Source organism: Capricornis sumatraensis, chromosome 6 (genome assembly GCF_032405125.1).
Source record: "Capricornis sumatraensis isolate serow.1 chromosome 6, serow.2, whole genome shotgun sequence".
In the NCBI taxonomy this organism is placed as follows: Eukaryota; Metazoa; Chordata; class Mammalia; order Artiodactyla; family Bovidae; genus Capricornis; species Capricornis sumatraensis.
The window spans coordinates 53,967,513-53,981,788 of NC_091074.1; the positions used below are offsets into that span (position 1 = coordinate 53,967,513).

Genomic DNA, 14,276 nt, shown 5'->3' on the forward strand with positions numbered 1-14,276 from the left:
ATACAGCAACTGCACTGAGGTGGGCTGAGGTGTGTGTGAACCAATCTGGAGAATCAAATGAGCAAAGTCTCAAAGATAGGAACACACAGGATGAGAAGGTAAAAAGAAAAAAGTTAAGACTCACTGTTTAGCAAGAAGAAACTACACAACTATTTTATCGCCAAAGGAATGCCAGTTCTTAACAAAATAAATAAGATGAAAGATTTACTAGGGACTTTTAGCCTAAAGATGAAGAACACACAGTTAGTCAATAGTAGCAAACAGTTCATGCAACTATGTAAATAAGAAAGAAAAGCGATATTGCACTAAAGAGGGGAAATTTGCAGGACTAATTCACCTCTTTCATTGACTCAATGTAACCAGCCATTTTCTGTATGCATTGGCAAACCTGGCCTGCTCCACGTTCCGACAGGTGGACAGTACTTGATCGATGAACCTGTGCTCCATTTCCAGGCCCAGGGAGTCTGGAGCTGGGGTCCGCTTCAGGCGTTTGATTTCCTGGGAATAGCCTTGCTTGCTAAAGTCACTGAGTCCATCCACCTCCATCGCCTGAGATGTGTGGGGGCCTGCTGGGATACCGTGCAAGTCATTCAAAGCTCCCCCAGGACTGTCGGCAGGTGACAACTGGATCACGCTGTGAGGAAACCTACCATTTAAGTGATGCTGAAGGTAGAAAACATGCCGCCTGTGAAAGAGGAGGAGGAGGAACAGAACAGAAAAAGAAAAACCACATCACAAAGTCAAGCTTTTCAGAAAAAAACAGAAAAGTAAGTTGACAATTTCAAAACACACAGTATTCAGTCTCACTGCCTTCGGTAACCCAGAGCTATCAGGGGGAAGGAGAATAGTTAAGATGTAGTCTCTGGTATTTGGACAGAGCTTCACAAGTCCAGACTATTGGTTTGTTGAAATACTACCCCAAAGATTTTTACAAAAACATTGACTGAGATGATGACAATCACTTGGTGCTGTTACTCTCTGTAACTATAATATGAAACCAGAAATGGGTTTTGCCCAATCTCTGCTATAAATTAAATATAAAACAAAACCAAAAATTAACCTCATTGACAGCCTAAAAGACAAGTGACTTTCAGCAACAAGAGGATTAAATAGCTCCTCTAGAGGATTAGTCTATGGCCTCTACCCAATACTTTAATAAGAACAGAACTGCTGCAACTGGACTTACTATCTTAGAAACCCTCTGAATTTCCCCCTAATCCAGCATTATAGTCTCACTAAATATCCACATGTGCTAGAATGTGCTGGGCTCTGTGAAAAGTATGTTAAAACACACAGTTCCTGTTCTTCCTCTAAGGAGAGTTTTCCTGCTTTTAGAATCATCTGTAGTTATTTGTTAAAAACAAAGATCCATATGCCTAATTTCCAAGAAGTGACAAAATGGGGTCCACATCTTTGTACAAAATAAGGTAAACTACATAGATTTTAGGTTGTTATATCTCATCATTTATATTAACAATTCTAAGCCTTTAAAAGAGAATTCTATTCATTTTCCTAGCTTATTCTGGAACAGACAAAAGAGCATACAAAAGAGCATATAACATACTCATTTTATAGATAAATCTTAAAGGACAGAGAAGCAGCTTAAGGGCACTGAATCAGTAGAAAACTGGTCTGTATGATATATAGGTCTTCCCAACTGTCTCTTCTCCCCATTCCAAACTCCCATTAATCTTATGAACAAAGAAAGTTTCTGCTCTAACAACCTAGCTATCTTCCAAAAACAAATATAATTTTTAATATTCTCTGAGCCTAGCTAGTAATGTGTCTAAATATGAAACAGCAACAAAAAGTTAACACCAAAACATGCAAGTCAAGATCTATCCCCTCTTCTAAAAATGTGGAATAGGACTGTCTTGTTTTGAAGAGAAGAAGACAATTTTGTTATTTATGAAGGTGCCAAAGAGGGGAGATTGTCTTTCATCTTCTAATATATCTTCCAAATATATTTAGTCTGGAAAAAGGGAACAAATTTCAATTAACTTAAAAAAAATACACAATTATTTAAAATGCCTACCTCTTGCCTAACACAGGCAAGTCATTTGTCTATAAGCATAATCTTGTAACTTGAAGTAAAATCTGTATATTTAATGCCAGAGATGCCGCCAACTAAATGATAATCCAAAATAAACCAATCAGGGGATTTCCATACTTGGATTTCATTTCAACATGAGAAGTACTGTCAAAGGTACTTAAAACTCAAGTTATGAGGTTGCTAACCCTCATTCACACCTTCATAATAATCCTGAATAGTAAAATTAAACAAATATTAATAAAATATATTTTATTTTACCTTAAAAAATAAAAAAATGTCAAGAGATTATACTCAAAGTAAATTAATCTGCAGGCCATCATGGTTGGGAAGAACAGTAAAGCTTAACTATCTGTGTGTGCTCAGACGTGTATGACTCTCTGTGACCCCATGGTCTGTAGCCCGCCAGACTCTTCTGTTATGGAATTTTCCAGGCAAGAATACTGGAGTGGGTTTGCCATTTCCTTCTCCAGGGGGATCTTCCAGACCCAGAGATCAAACCCACGTCTCCTGCAGTGGCAGGCAGATTCATTAGCACTGAGCCATTTGGGAAGCCAAAGCTTAACTATTCGTAGGGTCTAATCATTGGTTTCAACAATGACTATACATCAAATTTACCTGTTAGGGTTTTTTCTTTACTTTTTTAAAAGACAGATGGCAGCACTCTATCGCAGAAATGTTAAGTATTAGGATCTCCAAAGAGGGAGTCCAGAAACGTTTTTTAGTTTGGAAGTAACACATGTTATTCTGTTGCACAATCAAGGATGAACACCACCATCTTGAGACATTGGCAAAGATCTGTGTGAAGAACTTCATGCTCGTGAAGACTGTGAGGAGGAGGCTATGGTAACACAAACTCCTCTGAATCACTCAGGCAAAGTTCCACAGTCAAATTACCATTATTTACCCAAGGAGGCTCAAGTCAGATGTAAGACCTTCTGTAGCTCTCATAAGGACACACAGAGTTTCATGCAGGAAATACATCTTCCTTCTCTTACCTATGACACCAAAGGGTTTCATGTCCTGGGTAGGCATCAATAAGATCAGTGCTGAATTCAACTTCTTCTTCTAGAAGATGGGGAAGATTTATCCTTGATTCCTCTGCTGAAGCCACTGCTTCTTCATCTTTCGGGAGAACTACAGTTGATTCACTTCTCAAAGGACTTTGCTCCAATACAGAACCGTCAGTCACAGTTTGGCTAATCAAAGACTTTAATAAAAATTGGCGGTAGTGAAATCCACTGTGGTCTGAAACATGCATGGATGCCCAGTGTTTAGTAGAAGACAGTTCATCAAGAAGAATCTTGTAGAAAGGAAAAAGGGAAGTGAAATGAGGAATTGCTAAAGGTTTTCCTTTCTCTGTTAATGCTTTGAATTTCTTTCATTCATTCCTTGTTTTGATAATGCCATTCCTACCAATATTTTGTACATAACATCCAACACAGTGTTGTTGCTTAATAAATACTCATGTTCCATGTCTTTAAGAAAATAATAATTTATTTAATACTACAGAATTTAAGGAACTTTCTAATTGGCATACACATAGAACAGCCAGATTCTAAAATAAGGAAAGACACTGGGTATTCACTTTTAATTTATTGCTTATACTGAAGGGAAAATATATATTCAGAGGTCACTTTGATGGAAACTTTTTCTTGCATTTAATGAATCTGTACTGTATCTAACTATTTGTTCAACAATAGACTCAGTGTATTTATTTCTTTGGCACTATTAAGTGTCATCAGGGCAGAAACCATGTCTATTTCGTTCACTACTTAATTCTAAGGGTTTAGTACAAAAACATGATGCATGAATAAGGGGAATTTTCAAGTGCTCATGACTTTCACTATTTGTCTCAAACTTATCACCAATGATAAGTGACTTTTTTAAATAGGTAAGATAAAATTCAGCAGTGAATTGTTTAAATCTGCACACTAAAGAATTTCAAATGGAGATAAAAAGAAAAGCATTCATGAAAAAATAAATTATTTGGCAGTGTCTCAGACAGGTTAGCAAACAAATGAGTTTTGATCAGAAAAAGGTGTATTGAGGGCCTACTACATCTGTCAGAGAGAGGATTTTCAGACCAGCTAAGGAAAAATGACATGTACTTATCAATAGTGAACCATATAGACCACACAATGCCAAAAAAGCTCTTCTGCCTGCTCTTCAGGGAGCTCAGGCAAATGCTTTCTCCTTAAGCAAGATCCCTCTCTACTTTTCATAGAGAAAACTAGAAGTCTTCCCTCTTCTCAGCCTCCATAGTTCTTGTGTGTTCCATCATAATATTATAGAAATTCCTGTATACCTTTTCATCCCCACTAAATTATACAAGTTTTTTAAGATACTTATTCATTTCTAATTAATGTTCCCATCACCCTATACCCTATATATAAATGTTTAATGAATGAATGAACAATTTAATAAACAAAGTGACTGGTAAAGAGGGATATGATTACTCCCAGCTAGGATGGTCAAGTTTTATCTTTAAATTATAATGAGTTAATTCACAGCCACATAAATTTATTTCAGAGGCCACTGCTAGTGAGTCTCTGAGAAATGGAAAACAAGATTATTTGATTTAAAAGGTGGGCAAAATAAACCCACCAGATAAACTTCTACCTGCAAAACAAAAACTAATCTTAAGTTTTTTTTTTTAAGAATTATATTTTTGAAGAATTAACCTGCAGGAAATTCAGGCTATAATACAGCAGCTTTTAATTATGGTACAGCTTCTTACTATGCATTGAAAAGAACAGAAAACTTGTTTAAAATGAATTTATATAATGTAAAAAACATTTAGATTATTTCTACTATATATTTTCTACATGTAAAAATTAAAAATTCATTGTAATTTTGAGGGAAAAATAGCATATATTTAAAAGGTTTTCAACAAAACTAATTCAGTTCCTAAAAACTCTTTTCTGAGACTATTTAAGAGAAAAATGCACTATATTCTTTTCCCTAAGATATAAAATGCCTACTAACTAAAGAAGAAATCGTTATAACAGGAATTTCATGGTGTTTTCTTAGTAGAATAAAAGGCAGTGATTTTAAAAAAAAAAAAAGCAATTATTTTTAAGTGATCTTAAAGATACTGCACAAAGATATGGCTTAACTGGAAAGCACTGACAGAACAAATGATCTTTGTATAATTATTCTTTTCCAACATTCCACATAAAAATGAGTAAGTGAATAAATAAATTATAAGAAAACTATGGAAGAGGGCTATGAAACAGAAGGTAACAGGTTTAAAATGAAAGACTACTAGAAATGCTAGTTCTTATACACACATACACCATGAGTTCATATATTTTTAAAAAAACATTTGGTTTTTCTTCTGATTATACAAGATGATCATTACAGAAAAATGTAAACATACAGAATATAAAGAAGCAAAAAAATCCCTACATCATTCATTATCCTACTGACCAACAATGACTACTTTTAATATTCTACCATACAACCAATCTCTCAGCTTTTTGCAATAATGCAACTGTAAAATTTACTTAACACAAATTTCAGATATCTTTTATATCAAAATTTTATTTCACTTAAATTATAAATTTATTCCAATTTCATTAAGTATTATTCTACAACATAATTTTAAACTTTTGCATAATACTTCATCCTAAAGATTATCACAATTTAAACCATTCCCTCATTTTGTTTCCACTTTGCGTAAGTAACACGCCTATGTATACACACATATAAATCTATGTACATGTCTTATTTTTATTTAGAAGAAATTTCTAGAAGTACACTAATTGGAACAGTGAGAAAAACTCTGTAAAGTTCTTGCTGTGTATTTCAAACTGCCCTCCTGGAAGGCTGTATAATTTATGCCCCTATTGGAAGAAGATTTTAATGTTTGTTTCCTAAATTCCTCACCAGTACTTTAGTTTTAGTTAATTTAGTAAGTGGAAGTCAAAGTTAAAGTCGCTCAGTCATGTCCGACTCTTTGTGACCCCATGGACTATACAGTCCATGGAATTCTCCAGGCCAGAATACTGGAGTGGGTAGCCATTCCCTTCTCCAGGGGATCTTCTCAACCCAGGGATTGAACTCATGTCTCCTGCACTGCAGGCGGATTCTTTACCGGCTGAGCCAACCAGGGAAACCCAGTAAGTGGAAAATCATGTTTAATTTACATTTCCTTAATTATGATTAAAGCTAAATATTTTTCCTATTCACTTATCTTTGTTTCTTTTACAAACTGCCTGTTTGTCTAATTCTCTTTTATAATTTGCTCAACTTATTCTTTGTGAAAGTCATTACTGTTCTTATGGGTTTGTAAGATATCCTTATATATTAAAGGTATTAAGTCTCTGTGTTGTAAAAATATTTTTCTTAATATATTACTACAATTGATTTTTTAAATTCCTTTTTTCTTCATGTTTTTATTTCACTTAAGAGTTCAGGTTGGTATGTGAGATTAAAATCTAACCATTATTTTCTAAAAACTCAATTTATTAGCATCACAAATTGAACAAAGAATCCCTTCTCCAATCGTGAAATGCCATATTTATCATCAATGAAATTTGTACATACTGTGTACTGAAATTAGTTTTTAGGCTTTTATACTCTCTTTACTGTGTCTATTTTTTGAGCCATACAGCAATATGCTTATATATTTAAATGTTTATAGAAATAGACATTAAAACTGTAGTACTGGCTCAAAATATAGAAACATATAGCAATATCATTCTAGTACTCTTGCCTGGAAAATTCCATGGATGGAGGAGCCTGGTGGGCTGCAGTCCATGGGGTTGCTACGAGTCAGGCAGGACTGAGCGACTTTTCACTTTTCACTTTCCTGCATTGGAGAAGGAAATGGCAATCCACTCCAGTGTTCTTGCCTGGAGAATCCCAGGGACGGGGGAGCCTGGTGGGCTGCCGTCTATGGGGTCGCACAGAGTCAGACACGACCGAAGCAACTTAGCAGCAGCAGCAGCATAGCAATATACAGAGTTCCTTATTTTTCCAACAATTTCCTAACTATTCTTGAAGCTTTATTTATTAGAATTAATTTTTGAAGTTGAAAAAATATTCTGATTTTTAGTATAGTCACAGAGTTGTATAGCCACTGCTGCCGCTAAGTCACTTCAGTTGTGTCCGACTGTGCGACCCCATAGATGGCAGCCAACCAGACTCCTCCATCCCACTGCTGTCATCTAATTCTGATAGTTTCTTTTTTCTTTTATTGACGTATAATTGATTTACAATATTATATTAGTTTCAGGGGTACAAGATAGTGATTCAATATTTTTATAGACTATATTCCATTTAAAGTTACTATAAAATGGCTATATTTCCCTGTGCCACACAATCTATCCTTGCAGCTTATTCATTTTACACATAGTAACTTTTACTGCCTAAATCTCCTACTCCTGTCTTGCTCCTCATCCCTTCCCTTCCCTACTGGCAACCACTAGTTTGTTCTCTGTATCTGTGAATGTTTCTGTTAAATTCATTTGTTTACTTTATAGAGTCCACATATAAGTGATAACATACAGTATTTCTTTTTCTCTGTCTGGCTTATTTCACTACGCATAATACCCTCTAAGACCATCCATGTTGCTGCAAATGCCAGAATTTCATTCTTTTTTATCACTGAGTAATATTTCATTATATATATTTATATACACATATATATCAATCACATTTTATCCATTCACCTGTTGATGGAGACTTAGGAAGGTTTTGTAGCTTGGCTTCTGTAAATAATGCTGCTATGAACACTGGAGTGCATGAATCTTTTCAAGTTAGTATTTTTGTTTTCTTCATATACATAACCAAGGGTGGAATTGCTAGATCATATGGTAGTTCTAGTTTTAATTTTCTGAGGAAATCTCATACTGTTTTCATTACTGTCTGTACCAATTTATATCCTTATCAACAGGGTACAAGGGTTTCCCTTTTCACTACATCTCTGTCAACACTTATTATTTTTGATGATAAATATTTTGATGACAGCCATTCTGAAAGGAGTGAGGTGATATCTCATTGTAGTTTTGATTTGCCTATGTCATTATTATAATTTCAAAACATTTTCATCACCTTCAAAGCAACCCCTATTCCTATTAGGAGTCCTCTAATTCCCCCCAGTCTCTGGCACCTACTAATCTGCTTTGCTTGTTCTGAATATGTCTCATAAACGGAATACTACTTCTAACAGTGTTGACTGTTTCCCTCCACCCCACCCTGAAAAAATAGATTATTTTAAAATTTATTTCAATATATGTCCACTGAAAAACACAAACATCATAGGGAACACAAAAGAGAAAATTAAAACCTCTCATAATTCTATCCCATAGCACTAGTAAGTATTCTTTATTCTGTAATCTATTTTTTTCCTGACTAGAAAACACATGCTTATAGAAAATATAACAAAATATATCCATAATGGCACTGTGTTGGTGTGTATAAATATCTGTTGCACACTTATAATATGCCAGGTACTATTCAAAATAGATTAAATATTATTCAATGCTAGTAAAAAATTATTAGGCCCATCTCATATTTAGTTTTATATCCTTAACTTATAATTAATATTTTTATTTAAATAATCTTAAAAATATAATTTCTAGTAGCAACAAAATATTCTACTTTGCAATGAACTGCAGTGAAATGCATTCCTTGTTATTAGACTGGTCCCAGTTTTTCACTATTATATACAGTATTTTTATATATCAAACTTCAATATTTAATATAATATCCAGTGTTTACTGATCGCTTAGTATGAGCACTAGGGACAGCCACTTTATGTGGATTCTCCCACTTAATTTACATCACTCGAGGAGGGAGAATTGTCATCATCTCCAATTTACGGATGAGGAAACTGAGGTCAGAGACGCTAAGACCCTTTTTAAGGCCATATAGCAAATTGCTAGTAGAGTTAGCATTCATACCATGCTTATATGACCGGAGCCTTTAATCACTATATCATACTGCATCTCCCATTTTTTCTTTAGGATGAATGCCTAGAAGCAGAATTGCTACATTAGAGATAACACACATTTTAAAGTCTGGTAAATGATGCCATGTTGCCCTTTGGTAAGATTTTTATCAATTTCTATAATGCTTGTCTTTATACCCTTCCTTTGTGGTTCACCTGGTAAAGAATCTGCCTGCAATGTAGGAGATCTGGGTTCAATCCCTGGGTTGGGAAGATCCACTGGAGAAGGAAAAGGCTACCCACTCCAGTATTCTGGCCTAGAGAATTCCATGGACTGTAGAGTCCATGGGGTTGCAAAGAGTCAGATACAACTGAGTGACTTTCACTTTCACGTTATACCCTTACCAAGCTAAATATGAGCACTTTAAAAAATCATTTTCAATTTTCTAAGTGAAAAAATGCTACTCATTTTATATGTATTTTTAAGCTGCTTCAGACTACTAACACTTTTGTGCTTACTTCCTCTAATAGACAAAGCACGGTAGGACACGATCTCCCTGTTGTTCAGTTGCTCAGTCATGTCCGACTCTCTGTGACCCCATGGACTGCAGCACACCAGGCTTCCTTGTCCTTCACCATCTCCCGGAGCTTACTCAAACTCATGTTCATTGAGACAGTGATGCCATCCAACCATCTCATCCTCTGTTGTCCCCTTCTCCTCCTGCCTTCAATCTTTCCCAGCATCAGGGTCTTTTCCCATCATCATGATCTCCTAGCTGGGCCCAATAGCTTATAAGAACAGAAAGTGGATTTTGTAAATTCAGCACCCTTCACTGAGAGTGAGAGACAGTGGCAGTGGTGATAGGAAAAGTGCTAAGACCCCCAAGGGCAGAAGAGGGCAGGCTGACAACATGTAAGCCTAGCAGCAGACCAGGGCAGATGAGTTCATACATGACTTATGAGCTATCATCTTTAACAACAGATGGTCTCAAGGAACCAAGAATTTCACCTTGGCCAGTGTTTCTGATTTATGGACTGCTACTTTAAAAGGTCCACATCAAGGCAAGGAAGTTTCCAAAGAGCTCTCAGCTCATCTGGACTCTGCCTTCCTTTATCCACAACCTTCCCCTTCCCTCTCCCTACCTCCCACAGGACACCAAGTTGTGTAGCTGAGATGACTGACTTTAAAGCACTCCACATCCCCTATACCCACCAGATAACTTGTATTCACTGCTCCAGGCCCCTGAGAATATAGCATCACTCCCTCTGGCAGCTGTTGTCAATGAGCCCAGTCAGAGGCTCATTTCTGTGCTCCCGCTGTGCCTGGAAAATTCCCTCAGTTTCTGCAAGTGTTACCCTGCTTTGTAACTGTCAGTATCTGTTTCAACTAGATTTTTCAATTTGTTGATAGTAAGCTTTTTGTCTTTATGCCATATCCAATGTATAGGACAGTGTCTGGTAACGATAAAGTTTCACTACTTTTTTCATGAACGAATTGCACTGAGTTGACCTAGCTGGCAGTCAAGTTTCACCTAAGCTTTCTATCTATGTGGAGCAGAGAAAGGAACTAAAATTCTGTGAGCCTCTACTAGGTGCCCAGTACTTTATACACATTAATACAAGTAATTTTCACAATAATCCACTGAGGCAGGCAGCAGAGCCCTTATCTTATAGATGGAAACATTAAAGCCTTACTTTACACAAAGAGCTAACAGGGCCAGAATCTAAACCTGGGGTTAATGTGATTCTGTTGTTTCTCTTTCCATTCCATTAGGTGGCCATCCCTCCTGAAATACAAAGCCATGTACGCTGCAAAGAATGCCTTCTCTTTCAGAATTGTTGGCTTAAAATCCCTCAGAAGTGAAAGCTCTCCTATTTATTCTGGAGGAGTCTCTGGCTAGCACACAGAGAGAGGAGAGGGGACCTGAAAGGAGATACAGGAAGGGGTGGTAAGCAAAAATGGAGATTGCGTCCCCATTAATCTGAAAGCACCATGTGAGACATTCTGACCCCTTTAAATTGTCTTAAGCCTGGGAAGCTTTTGGAACAGTACTCTAGATTCTAAAGCACTGATACCATAAGAAGTGAAGAAAAAATAGAGAAGCTGTAGTATGTAAGAAGGAGTACAGGGATACCTGGCTCTCATTCTGATGAATAATAAATGATACAACTGTGGCTGAGTCCAAGCCATTAAAATTCTCTGGAAACTTTCATCTCCTCATTTCTGAACTAAAAGGATCAGGCAGTGACAGTTCCCAACCTGGTTCTGCATCCAAACAACCAACCCCCTGAGCCTGTGAAAAATGCTGATCTTTAAATCCTACCCTCATTTCGATTCAGTAGATGTGGGGTAGGATGTAAGAATCGTCAGGTAATTTACAGACTCAGCCAAGTGTGAGAACACCTGGGTGAGATCTCCCTCTCCAGGAGAAGAGACTGTGAAAAGGTAGCCAGCTGATCTAGCACATTAAGTCACATAACAAAAGGCTACTAAGAAAGAACAATTTCAATTGTATCAAGTTTAATAATCTCTTCCTGTTTCAGGGCAAAACAGTTATACTCAGTCTTCCTTACTGCTTAAACCTTCTTTGTTCTACCAGTACACTAGCCTTAAAGAGTGCCAAAGCTGTGTGAGTGAGGAATGCAAACTTTTTTTAAATTGCCAGTTTCCCTCGAGGTATCAGTTGTTGCAATCCTCTCTGGGCTACTGGGCCATTAGTTTCTCTACTTCTCTCTTTAAAAGCTCCTCAGAGAAGGAACTACTGCATACTACCAGATGATTTACATGGCAGACAGAAGTGTGCCTAGGGACACAAATTAACACCCTACCTTGGTGTCTAGCTTAGCCAGGTGCTGTAAAACCCAGATGCGATGAGACCAGGCATTATAGTTGCTTGGGTATCTCCCTGCTGCTTCACCACAGACCTCCATCTCTTCTCGTATTAGTTGCTGTGTCCTTTCTGCAGGAATTATTCCCAAGTTTCCTTTGGTCATAAAGGAAGGCAAGGAGGTTTCCTGAATTAGCTGTTGTAGCACCCATCGCCTGTTAAGGTAACATGTGGGCAAGAAATGAGTAAAGAAAATAAACCAGAGAGGAAAACAACCAGAGTTCTCTTTGTTCTCAATTTAATTTCTATTCATAGACAATGCAAAGTAATGGCCAGTATTCAAGGGTTTTTTTTTTGTGTGGGGGAGAGTTGTTTTTGTTTTTAATGATAATAATTTTAGCACCATGGATGTAGGCGGGGTGGGGGGGTGTGGCGGGGGTGAGGATAAAGGACAAAGATTATAGAAAAAGCATTCTAAAATGTTAACATCTGTCAAAAAGAAAATGTCATCAATTTGGAAATGACAACTCCAAAACTTCATTTGGCCAGGAAATGTAAAGGCAACAGGAATGTTCGTGTGTGTGTGTGTATGTGTCTGATTGGTGGTACTGTGTGTATGGGAAGGGGTGATATTAATTAATGGCTGGTAAATACTCAAAAGAAGCACAGTTCACTTTTAATTACATGTGCATGCCTCACCCTTTGTGTGTTTGCAAAGAAGCAGCTGCATTAAGTTTTTATAAAGCAAAATTTCTATATTATAGCATAGAATCTTGAAGGAAAAAAATCAATATAATTAGTGAAACCATCAGGGAGGTTTTAAAATGTCTTCATCTATAATTTTCCCCTTATCTACTTAAGATTTTTATTGGCACACATTTAAATGAAAAGAACTCAAAAGTGCCTCTAGCCACTTACTGTCTTTAGTTTTTACAAATATTTTCTCATAAGAAAGCATTCTTTATAGATTAAAAATTTTCAAGCCAGAATATAGGAAATTGAGTAACAAAATTCATTTTTGTCATTTTCAAATAATGTTATTTTTAACAACCAAAACTTGCTTTATAAAATATCAGACAAGTCAATAAATCGATGGATGCATCTATGTTAATAATAACTCCCTTCCTCTATCATCACCCCTTTCCTAGTCTCCATACACATAATCATACACCTCTCTGTAGTCTGCTATCCCAATTTCTAATAGGCAGAAAGTACAACCAATGGTATCATTTGGAAGCAGCTGCTCTGCAATGCTCGGAGAAGGCAATGGCACCCCACTCTGGTACTCTTGCCTGGAAAATCCATGGACGGAGGAGCCTGGTGGGCTGCAGTCCATGGGGTCGCTAAGAGTAGGACACGACTGAGAGACTTCACTTTCACTTTTTACTTTCATGCATTGGAGAAGGATATGGCAACCCACTCCAGTGTTCTTGCCTAGAGAATTCTAGGGATGGGGAAGCCTGGTGGGCTGCCGTCTATGGGGTCACACAGAGTAGGACACGACTGAAGTGACTTAGCAGCAGCAGCTCTGCAATGCTAGCCAAAGGCAAGGTTATAGTTAAGATACCTTAAACTGACTTTAAGATCCTACAAATGCTCAGGATTTAAGAAAAGTTAAAAGTGGCTTAATAAACCAAGAACAGATTTATTCAGAGAATCTCCCCATTGACCCCAACCAGTAAGCCCAGACCATCTCATTTTAGTCAAAGATGTTATATGGGATCCAAGAGTAAAATGCTTCCAGATAGCCAGGATTTTGAAAAGAGTTCTTACATGCACTTTGATTATCTGCCTCAGCTGTTAACCTAAAAATATTCTTTGCATTTATGGTCTTAGCAACTTTAATTCAGTCTACACCCCATTCACCTCAGTTGCCTTTATTTGGTTAATGTTAATAACCATAACAACCACCACCACCATTTTTACCAGGAACACACCTGACTGAATTAAATCCAAGTTTAATTAAAACTCAAGTTGCTCATTATAGTTGACTATCTAAGGCAATTTCCATAACTGCTTCAGATAGTTAGTAATAACATAAAATTTACTAAGTATTTAACATATGCCGAGCACTGTGCTTGTGTTTACATGCATTACCTCAAGTAAAACTCAACCACTTAACTCTGAGATAGATGTGAATTATTATTCTCATTTTACAAATGATAAAACCAAAGCTTGAAGAGATTAACTAATCTCTAGGTATCACCTAAGTAGAAAGTAGGCTTGAATGTAGATATAATTTGACTTCATAATTCAGTAATCAGTATGTGACCTGCTTCATATTCTGTGTTTTTTTTCCTCCAGCCATTGTAAGCCCTAAGAATTCTGTGGTGTAAATTAACCACACCTGTGAATCCATGTTTCTGGACTCTTCGGAAACTTAGTTAAGGCCAGTTTTCCCAGATGTAAGTCCTTAATTGGATTTAAAGTACCTGAGAGGATCAGCTCTTTTCTGTAAAAGAAAAATAAAAAGAACTATTATTTTATCTTTTTATACAAA

The 14,276-nt window shown here is 36.6% G+C and overlaps 1 protein-coding gene across 1 annotated transcript in view; it reads right to left on the reverse strand.

Moving 5' to 3' along the window:
• Positions 1-342: 342 nt before the first annotated feature.
• The window catches only part of PTAR1 (protein prenyltransferase alpha subunit repeat containing 1), a 41,480-nt gene continuing 27,546 nt past the window's right edge, over positions 343-14,276 (reverse strand). The window contains exons 4-8 of the mRNA XM_068974516.1: positions 14,124-14,228; positions 11,778-11,991; positions 3,049-3,353; positions 651-685; positions 343-566 (exon numbers count right to left, since the gene is read on the reverse strand). Of these exons, the coding sequence (XP_068830617.1) occupies positions 343-566; positions 651-685; positions 3,049-3,353; positions 11,778-11,991; positions 14,124-14,228 (883 nt within the window). The remainder of the gene's footprint in view (positions 567-650; positions 686-3,048; positions 3,354-11,777; positions 11,992-14,123; positions 14,229-14,276) is intronic.